Source organism: Dermacentor albipictus, chromosome 6 (genome assembly GCF_038994185.2).
Source record: "Dermacentor albipictus isolate Rhodes 1998 colony chromosome 6, USDA_Dalb.pri_finalv2, whole genome shotgun sequence".
Classification (NCBI taxonomy): domain Eukaryota; kingdom Metazoa; phylum Arthropoda; class Arachnida; order Ixodida; family Ixodidae; genus Dermacentor; species Dermacentor albipictus.
In genome coordinates, this window is record NC_091826.1 from 100,447,436 (window position 1) to 100,461,471 (window position 14,036).

The 14,036-nt window shown below is 48.2% G+C and overlaps 1 protein-coding gene across 2 annotated transcripts in view; it reads left to right on the forward strand.

Moving 5' to 3' along the window:
- LOC135913648 (calcium-activated chloride channel regulator 1-like) overlaps positions 1 to 14,036 on the forward strand; it is a 212,359-nt gene that overhangs the window by 180,810 nt on the left and 17,513 nt on the right. For both annotated transcript variants that reach the window (XM_070520909.1, XM_070520910.1), the window contains exon 11: positions 9,481 to 9,751. In XM_070520909.1, coding sequence (XP_070377010.1) covers positions 9,481 to 9,751 — 271 coding nt within the window. The remainder of the gene's footprint in view (positions 1 to 9,480; positions 9,752 to 14,036) is intronic.

Here is a 14,036-nt window from a genome sequence, read left to right on the forward strand (position 1 = left end):
CGTGTCGGCATCAATCTGTATGAGCCTGTTCCACTAACATCGGCTGGAAACCACTGGGGCATTGTGGCAGTTTATCACATCACGCGATAGGCCGAAATAGCAGCGCGCGAGAGCGATGTTACGTCCTTCCTGGTTCTTCGATTCATCCTGCATCATGTGCCACCTCAGGAACTGCTCAGTAATGTCGGACGGGTATTCCTATCAGAAGTAGTTGAATCCACTCTTAAAGAATGCCACCATGTTCATCGTACAACTACAGCGTACCATCCTCAAACCAATAGCCTTACAGAATGCTTCAACCGCACGCTTGGCGACATGCTTGCAATATACGTCGCCTCCGACCACACAAATTGCGACGTCATTCTCCCCTTCGTAACATATGCGTACAGCACCGCTACTCAAAGCACCACCTGCTTTTTACCTTTTTTTTAGTGTACAGCCGGCGCGCGTTGCATGCGATTGACAGAATTCTAGATCGAACCAGGGTCTCCGGAGTGTGAGACGGAGATGCTAGGAGGACGCCGAGGTGGAGCCGAGTGGAGTGGTTGGATCTGCATGGAGCTCCGTGATTTTCTATCTTTTGACCAGTTTTTCCTACGATGTGCTGAATTTCGTGTGCAATACGTGACTCGGGAACATCTAAGGACTCTGCACACAGCAGTGTTATCGGTGAGCCCTTCGTATTTTCGTAAACACGGGCCAGGACGTGCCCGCCACACGTCTGCGGATTGCTAACACTAACGCCGACTAGGGCGGCGGTGGCTGCTGCGAGGGAGACGCCGTGCGCGCTGCCGCAACAGATGGCAACGCCGGCTGCGTCCGGAGCTGCGACGCCCACGGGGGCGACGAACGCTACAACGAGCACGCCTAAACCAAACTACATTGAAGCTTCAAGCTCGCACGAACCACATAAAGTACGAGCGACGCTCTCGGACCTGGACCGGGAACAAATGGAGTACCAAGACACCGACGAAGGGGATAGTATCATCCTACAAGACACCGATATGCCCGTCACACGCGTCGGGCAGGAGGAGGACAAAGGAGACTGGCAAACGGTGTTAACTGTTCGCCAGAAGAAGGCTCTCGCTAGAGTTGGAAGAAAAACCATGCGAGCAGGGGGTGCCCACGACTCGTCGAGCCAGCACCTCAGACCAGCCAAGAAGCCGCCGATGAAGAAAAAGCCACGAGTCAACCGACTACCTCCGTTACCAAAGGAAGACTTCAAAATAATAGTCCGACCACATCAAGGGCTACCAATTAAAGACTTGACGGCTCCGCAGATTTCCGAAGCGGTCATCATGGCCACACCAAGGAAGGCGAGAGGAGAACACTTCCTTTTACGGCTAAGGCCCGGATCAAACATCTTTATCATATCTACCCCCAAACAAGAGGTAGCAGACATAGTCAGGAAGATAACGACGCTCGTTATCAACGGCAAACAACATGAAGTGAACGCTTACGTGACGGCCGGAGAAGACACAAAGAAAGGTGTAGTGCACAGATTTTCACCGCACACGAGTCTGGAAACACTCCAAGCCAACCTGCGCATCAGAACGCAAGGAGTGGAGATACTACGAGCGCGCATGCTTGGGGAAACAAAGACAGCGGTCATTACTTTCTATGGCCCCATAATACCACGCTTTGTCTACTACATGGGAGGAGAAATGCCCTGTTACCCATTCAAGAACACCGTACAATTCTGCAACGCCTGCATGCAAACAGGCCACAGAACGGACGTGTGCCCTCAACCCCATACCTCAGTAAGCAGCAAATGTGGCACTAAGGAGCCACAGCCAGAGCACGAATGTAAACCCACCTGCTCCACCTGTGGAGTGGAGCATCTTGCCGGTTCGAAGGACTGCAAGAAACGGTACAAACAGCCACGGCAGAACAACAAAACGCATAGGAAGTCTTCCTCCAGACTAATCAAAACTACAATCAAGGAGTCTGTACCAAGGCCACGGTGGTACGACACGGATGAAACGGACGACGACGGATGGCCACCATTAAAGCGACAAGAAGACCTACCAGCGGCGTCGCCACGACGACAGCGATCCCGATCAAGAGGACGACGAAGGCGACATAAGGACTCTGACTCTTCAGCCCACCCCGCTTCCCACCGCCAGCCCATTCTTATAGGGTCCAGGCAAAGATCTCCCGCTCCAACAAGGAAGAACGAACCCACCGACAACAAGGTGAGCTGGGCTGGGATGGTTCGTACCACGGCTCCCATAACATCGAACCCAGAATACCAAAAAATTGTATTAGAAAATAGGCAACTCAAGCGAAGCTTAGAAGAACTTAGGCTGGAAATCGCCGCACTTCAAAGCCAACTCACAGCTAAGGCGGAACAAGCAAAACCCACACATGTGGCACAACAAGAACACACGAAAACGACACCCACTATGGACAAAACACTACAACTCCTAGTGCAACAGGTGCAAAGCATCCTAAACTTCCAAGAACAACTATACGCTGATTTACAGGGACTTAAACGATACGTGGAAGAAACGCTGTCCCGACAAAAACCACTGCGTAAAAGAGCAAATAGCAACCCCAGCGCACCGTCGGCTAGAAAAGCCAAGAATGGCATAATCTCGGATTCGACGGACGTCGAAAGCGTGATCAACAATGCCCAGTAAAACGCCCAGAATCGTAGACACCGCTGAGATATGGCATTGGAACTGCCGCTCTTTCCAAAGAAGAGCGGCAGCGCTACAGACTTTCATCGATTCGGCCATCAGCAAACCTGATATTATATGCCTCCAAGAAGTAGGAAAGGGTACAGTCAAGCTAAGGGATTACTACACAGTTACGAATCAGCAGTACCCGCGGGTTGCTACATTAGTGCATAAAGGAAAGGTGGTGAGCTCACACTATGTCACTCAATGCGCAACCGAGCACCAAATCATTGAAATACACACATCGAAGAAAGGGAGAGCAAAGACCTTTATTTGTAACGTATACAGTCATCCCAAAGAACGTCGACCGGACTTTGCGGCAATTATAGAATACGCATTAGGCCACCTTAAAGGAAAAGACAAATTTGTACTCCTAGGCGACTTCAACGCTCCCCACACCCATTGGGGATACCGAGGAGATACCCCCAAAGGCAGAAGCCTGGTAGAAATTACAGACAAATATGATCTAGAACTAGTAACTCTCCCGCTCACACCCACTAGATTAGGAAATAGCGTGTGCGGGGACGCCTACCCCGACCTGACCTTCACGCTAAAAATGGGCAATGGAGAAATTTAGACGAAAATCTGGGAAGTGACCACTATATTATTAGCTATTCAATGACCACACCCCGGTTCAAACTTCTACCAAAGCAGGCCAGAATCCCAAACTGGACGGCATACAGGAAATATCCAATATCCACAACACCCCCCAACACAGCTGAGGACTGGGCAAGGGAACTCAAAGTCGCGCACGAAGCCACAACACGAAACATATCCATTAACGCGAAAACACCTGCAGTAGACCCACATCTGCTGCACCTGTGGCAGGGCCGGCGCAGCTTAACCAAGCGCTGGAAGACTCAAAGACTGAACGGAAAACTTAGGGCAAGGATAGCAACGCTTACAGAACAAGCAAATGAGTATGCCAGAGAGCTGCAAGCGGAAAATTGGCTCCAATTTTGTGATTCACTGAGAGGGACGCTGTCCACCGCTAAGACATGGGCTATCTTACGTAGCATGACAGACCCGGACTCTACAAAGACGGCAACAGCGAGAACGATACGCACCCTAGTACGTGAATACAAGGTCACACCGATAAACTTATCCAAACGCTCAAGGAGAAATACATTAACACAGGGGGCGATAGTGTCGAATCTCTCAGCTACAAAGGGCCGGCAAACAAACCTCTAGATGAGCCCGTTACGGTTGCCGAATTGTATGCAGCGGCGCAGGATATCAGGCGAAACATAGCACCCGGAGCGGACGGCATCACCAATGCAATGCTGCGCAACCTCAGCAATGAGCAACTCGGACGACTAGTCGACTACTTCAACAAGGGCATATGGGAAACTGGTACCATTCCCCAGCAGTGGAAGGAAGCCACCATAGTCCTAATCCCTAAACCGGGAAAACAGAAAACTATTCAGAACTTGAGACCAATCTCACTAACGTCATGTCTCGGGAAGCTGTTTGAAAAAGTGATACTCTCCAGGTTAACGGATTATATCGAAAGTCACAACCTCCTATCGGTGTACATGTATGGTTTCCGCAAACATCTGTCAACACAGGATGTTTTCGTTAGGCTAAGAGACGAAGTTATAAACAACGTGGCGACTGGTCAAAAAAACATAGTGGTGGCGTTGGACCTAAAGAGCGCATTCGACACTATGTCCCATAAGCTCATCATGGAGGAACTAAAAAAATGGGATGCGGCAAGAGAATTTTTGACTACGTCAAATCCTTCTTAACTGGTAGGACTGCCACGATAGGTTTAGAAGATATGCGATCACCCAAGCTCAATCTCCCCAACAAAGGAACTCCACAGGGAGCTATACTCTCACCATTATTGCTTAACATTGGCATGAACAATTTAGCAAGAAGGTTGCATCAAATCCAAGATCTCAAATTCGCGCTCTATGCATATGATATCACCTTATGGATGCACAAGGGATCGTTAGGCCTCAAAGAAAGCACCCTACAAGAAGCCATCAACACCGTTCAAAACTTCGTGGCAGAACACGGCATGGCCTGTGCACCAGAAAAGTCGGAATGGGTCAGAGTCCATGGACGAAACTACCGTAACAGGCCAAACCTACACCTCCAACTAGAGAACCGAATGCTTCCAGAAAAGACCAAGGTTCGTGTGTTGGGCCTCTGGATCCAAAGCACCAGGCGAGCGGATCACACAATGCGACCCTGAAAGCGACAATGAAGCAAATAGCAAGACTAATAGGACGAATCACGAAGAAAGGGAGAGCCCTATACGAAAACGAAACGATACGACTCGTTCAAGCTTTTGTCATCAGCCGGATAACATATGCTCTTCTCTATCAAAACTTAAATCGCAGAGAAATCAAGATGGTGGACCAGATCATACGGTGCGCGTACAAGGTGGCGCTAGGATTACCGGTGAACACCGGAAATGAAAGACTACACGACACAGGAGTTTACAACACCTTTGAAGAGCTCAAGGCAGCGGTTATGATAAATCAGACAGAGCGCCTGTGTCTCACACAAGCCGGACAACAACTACTGACTGAACTAAGATATTCGGTGAAACCGCAATATTGCAGTGACCAAATCCATCAGATACCAGGCCACATCAGGAAGCAAATACAAGCCACACCGATACCAAAGAACATGAATCCCAAATACCACAAAGGCCGAAGACAAGCCAGAGCCAAGCAACTTATCAAAAGCTTTGGGAATAATCAAGAAGTGCAATACACGGACGCCGCTCGGACTGCTAGAGGACACGTCATTGTAGCAGTTCGCAACACGCAGCGGAAAAGAGCCGAAATAACGGCCTCAATAAATACAACATGCACAGCCACTGCTGAAGCTTCAGCAATCGCGATGGCAATCAAACACAGCGACAGCACCGGGCACTCGGCACTGGTTATCTCCGACTCTCAAGCAGCATGCAGAATGTAGGTGCAAGGCAGATTGCCACGAATTGCGCTGAGAATCTTAGGCGACGCGCGCCAAGAAGAACATTCAATCATATGGTGTCCAGGACACGAGGGCATCCCAGGCAATGAGAGGGCACACTCCCTAGCTCGAGAACTCACAAACCGAGCGGGGAACCACAGCCCTTTCCAAGACAGTCCACTTACAGCCCGAGACATTCTCGAACAACAACGTCGCACGAGAGAGCGCCGTGCCCCCCCCCCCCCCCCCCCGCATCGGCAACTGGGGGTACAAGAAGCCCGCGCATACAGACGAATACATACGCTCACCTATCCCCACTTGGGAAGAGCGCACCACATAATTCCCACACTACATGCCAGCGCTTGTCCATGGTGCGGTGCGTGGCCGTCGCTGCCATATGTGACGTGGGAATGTACAAAAAGACCACGAGAAGCGAACTCGCCTGAGATGCTTGCCTACAATAGGGAGCCGTGGGAGATCCTCCTCGCCCGGTCGGGGCTGGGGACCCAAAATGGCCTCTTGGACCTGGCGGAGAAAGCAGCCAGGATCACTGGTGTACTGGAATAGGGACCCACCCAACCGCTTCTCTCCCACCCTACCCTTTTCCTTACTCCCCTCTTCCCTCTCAATAAATAATAAAGTTTTTCCACCACCACCACACAATTCTAGTATACCACCCGGTTGCATTTGAATGTGCGCCCGTTTCCGCAACGGCAAACTTTTCTTCTGCTGGCGCTTCACCGATTTTAGACATGAGCGAGTATTGAGGAATGCCTAAAAAGATGAGGAAGAGGAGTTCAAGGATGGAATAGATCAAATGAAAGGACATCCTCAAAAAGCCGCTGTGCTCTTAGCTGTGCTTGGTGGTTCCTAGAGTTAGTGGTTACCCGGACAACGAATCACCTGCAGAGTTTCACGCATTGCTCATCTTCACTAAGGAATGCTGCTGAAATATTTTTTGGTGTTCTCTTCGTTTGTTTTGTTATTACATCTGCAGCGGCACTAAAGTTATCTCGGGGTGTGTTCTGGAGAAAATAACTGCGTTGTAAAGTACTCTCACCTCTCTGGCAATAATGTCGTTACGGAATGTCGCGATCCTTGGGCCTGGGACCTCGATGAAGAATATTGTTTCGTGGTGATTGGGGCTAGGAGAAGACCCTCCGGATAGGGCATGTCAAACCTGAAAAAATTATCCATAGGGGATTCCTTGCCTTTAACGTCCTAAGTATCCGTCGCTATCAAGCTTCAGAAGCGTCGTTTCCGTTTTCTCGCCTTTATCTGGTAGACATTTAGCTTTATCCAGGCCATGATGGCGCATTTCAATTGGGACCTAATGCAAAAACGGGCGTTTACTTAGATTTAGGTGCACGTTAATGAACTCCACGTGGTCCTAATTTCAGGAATTCCCGGAAATTTCGTGCAATCTTGGTTTCTGCACGTAAAACCGTAAAATCTGATTAAAATTTTTACTCCATTTAGTGATTTCCACGTAAACGTCTGACTGTAACAGCCACCAGCGAATTCTCGCGTTCCTTGAAAAGGTGCAGAAATGTGCTACGTAATTGTTATGTAAAACTGCATACTATTCAGCTGTAGAGATACTGTCCATGTGTTACAATCTCCAAAATAGGTCTGACGCATAAGTCAAAGAGAAACAAACCTTGGTTTAATATGACCGAACATCTCTCGATATGAGATAATTGATACAGACTGAACATAGCTATGCAGCATTCAGCAACAGCTCTCCCCACCTGTGATGGCGCTGCCCGGTGATGAGGAGATAAACGTATGGTAAGAGGAAGGCTAAGATGCCCAGTTTCGAAGATAAGTGTGGAAATGTGCAATCCTTTCACGTTCAGGTGACCCGGAAGTAACTGTTGGACGCGGAACAAAAGAGAGGTAACCTATTTATCCATATGATATTCTTCCTACTGACTATATACTTCGCACCAAATGTATGTGCGCAAAGTTGATACACTTATTGTGGCTAGGTGCGCCAAAATGCACTTTATTATATGCATTTTAGTACTGCACAATCTAATTTCAAAGCAGTTAGCGTTTCGAGGCAAAGGAAAATAATTGACGAAGTGAAATATCACAAGGAAGAAAGTAATTGATTAAAATGATTAATTAAAATGTAATGTGTTAGAGACAAGTTCTTTGCTTATAAAAAATAAAACAAGAGAAGACGATCGAGACCGATGTTGTGACCTGAAAATAAGAAACTAAACCTACAACCGGTCTCACGTATGGCCGCAGTGTATTAGCCATGGTTGATCAGTGCCTCGCAATCTTTGGTCGCGTTCCGCTAAGATGCACTATTTCCCCGACACGCTCAATTTTAGTAATCGCGTCTCTAGGCGTGATTGCTTTGTCGTGTATTATCGCTCTCCGAACAAGGCTTGCGATAACAGTATACCGCGTGAGAACATCCTGCAAGGAAGGAAATCCTTTTCTGAACAGGCGGCAAACAACATTCGATATTGTCCTTTTCAGGAATTGCAACTACTAGCGAGCACGTAGTGTAATTTGTGCACCCGTTCTGAAATACTATACGCTGAATTTACTTGGTAATAAACTCAGCTTTCCTAGTTCCAATACTCGGACTTTCCGTGCATAGAAAAAGCAACATACGCAGTTTGGTATTTTACGTAACAGCTTTTAGTGGAATAACTCGATCATCGTATTGTTCGATTTTACTTTCATTATTCATCGTATCATCGTTTTTCTAGAGTTTTTGTTTGGGTAACGCTTTTCGATGTAAGGAAGCAAGTAAATATTTTCTTTTATGTCGATGATGCAATAGTTAAGACTTTGAAATGCTGTACAATTTTTGGCTCTAAAAATATTTTTTTTTACCTCTGCTGACGCAGCTACTGCAGAGCCTTTCGCAGAATAGTGAATTGAGCGTTTATTTATTAATGTTTCCCTTTGGAAAAATTGAATGCTGAGATGTGAACCCGGGTTTTTCCAAGAGAACTTCATGTTAAGTGCACCGGCCTCTCAACTTGCCATGAATACCTTCAATTGAGCTATGCAACACGGTATACTTACTTAAGTAAAGAAAACATTCAGCAGGCCCGATGTGCCCTATTGGAACCCATATGCAGCGAAGCTTTCCGTAAATGCGTAAGGAGTGCTGATGGTTTGTGTTTATTCAATGGGACTGCAAATTAAAATCTGACGAGTTATTCCAGTTGACTAGAAGTGCAATACACCTTTGAACGTAAACAGTGTTATGAGAGGTAAAAGAGGCGAGCTGGCTTTCTGCGCCAATTGTTAGGTACACCTGGTCTCCAGTAAGTGGGTGAGATTGTTTTAGCGCGGTTATCCGGATGGTAGAGCACATGCGCAACGTAAGGACATCTCTTTCAATGCAATCTTTCCCGTCTCATCGCGAGTCCTTGCGTCGCGGCCTCCTTGCCCTCCCCATCATCGGCCAACGACCCACATGCGCAGGCCTATAGGCAGGCCTGCTTCCCTCTTTATGTTCCGCTGGCGCGGGTGAAGTAGTGTGAGGCAGTCCTCCTAAATGGCGTCGGTGTCCTGCCACTGAGTATGAACTATTCGGACATGACGCACGAGCAGCAGCAACACGCAGCCACAGCCCCAAGATAGGCCCAGAATCTTTGCTTTCAATAGAAGGTGATGCAAGAAACGAGCTACTTATGAACTTACCACTAGAGTGTACTAGATAATAGTCGAGAGGGCCGAACGGTGCACTCCCGCTGAGGAGCTGCGTGTGGGAAATTGAGTTCGCGAATTGCGAAGGCCGTAATGCTTTTCTCTCCCTATTCCACTTACTGATAAATTTATTGATTGATTGATTCCATGATTTACTGACTGGTTGATTGATCTACGTTTTAAGCCCGGCACGTGGACGCTTCAAGTGGAGTGTTCAAGGAAGGGTCGAGTCGTTATCACCATGGAGGTCACGTCCCAATTCAGAGATGTCAACAATAGGCCTATAGCGACTATGTGTGAGGCGCCGAAGGAGACGGTCTGGCAACCAGAGGATGCAGTCATATACGCTGCTGTTGGCAAAGGAGGCCAAATTGTCCTGGACGCAACTGTAACAGCGGTGGTCCTTAACACAGAGGGACTTAGTTGCCCTGTCCGACTGCGTGACAATGGCATAGGTAAGGACATTTCGGCAAATGATTGTTCCGTTTTGATTCGATGGAAAGCGTCATACATTTTAAACGTGGCTATGGTATAATACAGGTCGTTCAGTAAACGTAAAATGCAACTAGTATTGTTAAAAGGAAAGGAGCACGTACACGTAGGAGCCCATTCAATTACTTCCAGCGCCCTTAGAAATCTCCAGCGCTAATCGGCGCGGATAATGGAGAACATTGATTGTGCTAAACGAAATTATCAAGGAATGCAGTAGTGCGGCATCGTGCATTTAAACTAACATTTCGCAAACCCGGCACGGTAGCGCAGTATATGGCTTTGCGCTTCTGAGATCGAGGTTGTTGGTTCAATCCGGGCAACGGCGGCCGCATTTTACTATGGGCGAAGTGCAATAAAGAGAAAGCAATTACGTAGAAACTCCTGTGGGAGTTGTCTAAGCATGCGTAAGCGCAGTGCCGCTTGCTCATCTCCCCGCAGCCAGGTTTCATTGCCGATTTTGTGACGCTTGATCCGGCCGGTACAAACGGCAGCGCTGCGGAGGCACGAACCACTGCGCACGGCGGTTCAAGGTGGGATGCCGAGGCAAGCAACGTACTGCACGTGGCGGGGCCAGCTGCGCTGACGACTTTCCCGATCATTGTAAAACATATCACTTTTTAGCACCTTATATATCCGCGTCAAACTATTTTGCAACTAGACCAAGCTTACTCCACCGGCGGCTGCATATGACACGACCGCGTGGACGGTTTTCTTGTTGGGTAAACGTATGAATGCTTACGCGTTTAAACAACACTGATGTACTCAGATTAAGGTGCATGGTAAGAACCGCAGGTGGCAAAAAAGATTGGTCGAATATGGTGCGTATCATATTCGAGTCTTTGTTGAAGCACGTATGCAGCGAAAAATAATTTTTATTTTCATGTCTCGCACATTTGCCGAAATGTTTCTCTCTTACTTCTCATTGCAATCTCTGTATCGAAACAAAGCATCCTGGCTCCTAGTGACTCCTTTTAGTTATTTCCATCTTTAATTTCTAGAGCGCAGCATTGAATTATGCCTTTAAAATAAAAGACCTTCAGTGTAGTACATTGCCAACGTATAAATTTTATACCAGTGCTAAGAATAAAAAACAAGAACGGACTCATTGCCGGAAAACAAAAATTGGAGTACGGTTAAGCTTCGCCTTCAACAGTGGAATGCGACAGCGTTCCCATCAACCCGCCAATGGGTGTAAGACAATGCGCTACGGCGCAGCGATCACTTACGAGGCGCCCCGCATCGGACTTTGCAACCACCAACCACGCGGTGAGCGTCGAGCAGCACAGCGTTAGGCGCGGCAACGAAACGTGCGCCTGAGCAAGCGGAACGAACCAAAGAACTTGGTGTCTCGGAGGGGGAAACGATGCACGCCAGCCAAACGACGTGATCGGCACAGGCAGAGAGATGGAAAGCTAGTGACCTAAAGAAAGGAAGGACGCTTGATTCTGCGACCCGTGAGGGAGCACGGCGAAGCGTGGTTCAGGGGAGAGGGAATCCGGGCCGCGACACGCCTCGCACCAATCCTAGCACAGCACCAATGCGCACGTGGCGCGCCACCTGTCGGGGCAGCGCCGTACATTGAGAGGAGGGGGTCTTCTGTGTTTGCCGCAAGATGGCTCTGCGTGTGCGGAAAGCGCAGAAGAAATGTAGCGGAAACGCACTTCATTATTCGTGTAAGTGCGACTTCTGTAAGTTACATGTTCATAATTACCGATATACACCGCAGTATAACTTTCTACGGCTCGTTTCGAAGGATACACTGCATTCATTAGACGCGCTTTTGTACCGCTTTGAAGCATCGAACTCGTGGCTGAGTGGTAGCGTCTCCGTCCCACACTCCGGAGACACTGGTTCGATTCCCACCCAGCCCATCTTGCAAGTTGCTTTTTATTCATGAAGTGCCTCCCGGTATTTATCGCTCATGACCAATTCCGCCAACGCTGTCACCCACCACACCGGCTTTTCTGCGACACGAGCTCCTGAATGCTATCGAATTAAAACATATTTTCTATAGCGCTAGCAAGCCTAATGTTACGGTGATGTTGCGGGTATAGAAAGTATATATAAAAGATGAGTCAGAGTAGTTAAGATGGCTGACCAACAACAACAACACGCAGCAGCCCGCGTCTACGATCTTCTTCTTCCTGTCTCTTCTTTCATCCTTCCGTAACAGGACCCCTGTAGGGTAAAGCGCCATCTCGGCGCATGATAGGCGAATAATGGCTTCAGCTCTAAAACGCGCACGACATCAACAGGCGTTCGACTAGAGGATGTATCAAAGTGTAGTAGCGAAGTCTCGTATTTACGTCATTAACTACGCTTAGGAATTTATAAGGCCCTGTGCAGCGAGAGGGAAGCTTCTGGGAGAGGCCAACCCTACGACATGGTGACCAAAGGAGCACCCAACCACCTGGCACAAATATAACATCACGATGGCAGTGGTCGTAACGCTCTTGTATATGCTGCGAGGCTAATAAACGAAATCGGGCGACATGAGTCGCCACGTAAGCGCGATCGATTACTTCACGTGCGTGTATTCTGTGGAACATGCAGCACAGAAGGAAGGATGGTGTCAAACGGCAACGTGGCGTCGCGACCATACAAGATATAAAAGTGCGAACATTTTGCGGTGTCCTATCGGGACGAATTATACAGGAACGTCACGTAAGCTACGAGGCTGTTCCTGTTGCGGTGAGCGTTGGAGACGTACATCAACAGCATCTCTGTGATTGTACGGTTGAGACGTTCCGTAAGACCACTCGTTTGTGGGTAGAAGGTGGAGGACAGCTTGTGACCAGTGGCACAAGAGCGAAGGAGGTCGTGGACAACACGAGATAGGAACTGTCGAGGTTTTATTGCGCAGGTACGGTGCCGATTAGAAGCTGGTTATGCTAGTGTAGCAGTGGCCACTGTGGCTGAGCCCCTAAAGAAGTCAGTTTCGAGAATGACGGACGTGATTGCAGAAAGCAGTAATAGCAAAAAAAAACAGGAGTGGCTATTCCGTACATTCATTCAGTGTCGCACAGGCTTAAATAAGTTGCAAGTAGATATGATGTTGATGTTGCTTTCACTGCTCCCATTAAGCTAGTGAAGATATGCGCTGCCGTGCAGAGGAAAAAGGAGCAGGTAAAAGGCAAAAAAGAACAGATATTTGTCCAGTGAAACACAATAAGAACACCAGGTTACTGACTGCCGTATGGGCATATTTTATAAAATTCCCCTTACCTGTGGCCAGTTCTACGTAGGGCAAAGGAGGCGGTGTATCCGTCAAAGGCTAATGCAGCCTAAAAGGTCGTTAACCAGTGGATCACCTTCTAATCTTTCCCTGCACTGCCAAGAGTGTCAGTGCACGCCAGAGTTAAATTAGCGATATTGTACAGGCATAAGAATGAAGATACGCGTTTTGCGGTAGAGGCATGGTATATCTATAACGGTGGAAGTGCGCGCGTGAGTCAGCCTTCGATTACCTTACATACGGAAGCGATTAAGGACCTTAACAGTTATCTCTCACGAAGACCGACACATGTACCTGACTGACACGTGATCATAACATTCCCGATCTTGCGCAGATGAGTTTTGTGTCTTCTTTCCTTTTGGCCTCAGTGCTCCCTTCTGTTTATAGTCGGCGTTCGTGTTGTCCACTTCTCTACTCTTGTGTGCTCTCTGCACGTTTCACCTCTTTTTTGCATAATGAATCCTTACCAACTAGCTCAGCTTTCTGTTGGTTTAAATTTCAAAAAGTGTTGTGATTGCCACAGTACTGTTTCATTTATATTACAGAGGAGCTGTTGGAACCTCGCTAGATTTCTCTTGACGTCCGCAGCATCGCCGAGCAGAGGGAGATATTGCTGAGAGAGTGAAAAATTAAGCACAGCATAAAGATAGCATTGCAAAGCATAGCAACGCGGTGAGTGTGGGTTGAGCCTGGCAGGATAACAACAGCATCGTGCAGCATAGCGAAGCTGCGAGGACAGGTGGAGCCTAGGGAGTGCAGATATCGCATCGCGCAACAGAGGAACCCAGCGGGGGTGGGCGGAGCCTAGGAAAATAAAAATAGCATCGCACAGCATAGCGACGCAGCGAGGGTGGGTGGAGCCTAAAGCATAGAGAAAGGAAAAGACTAAGTGCGGACACTCCGAGAAATCTGGCCTCAGGAACTACGTCACGGCTACCTAACGAACTAGTGCTCTCACCAAACGCCAGAGGACGCAGGCGCAATAAAACGAAAATGTTGTAATGAATTCTGCT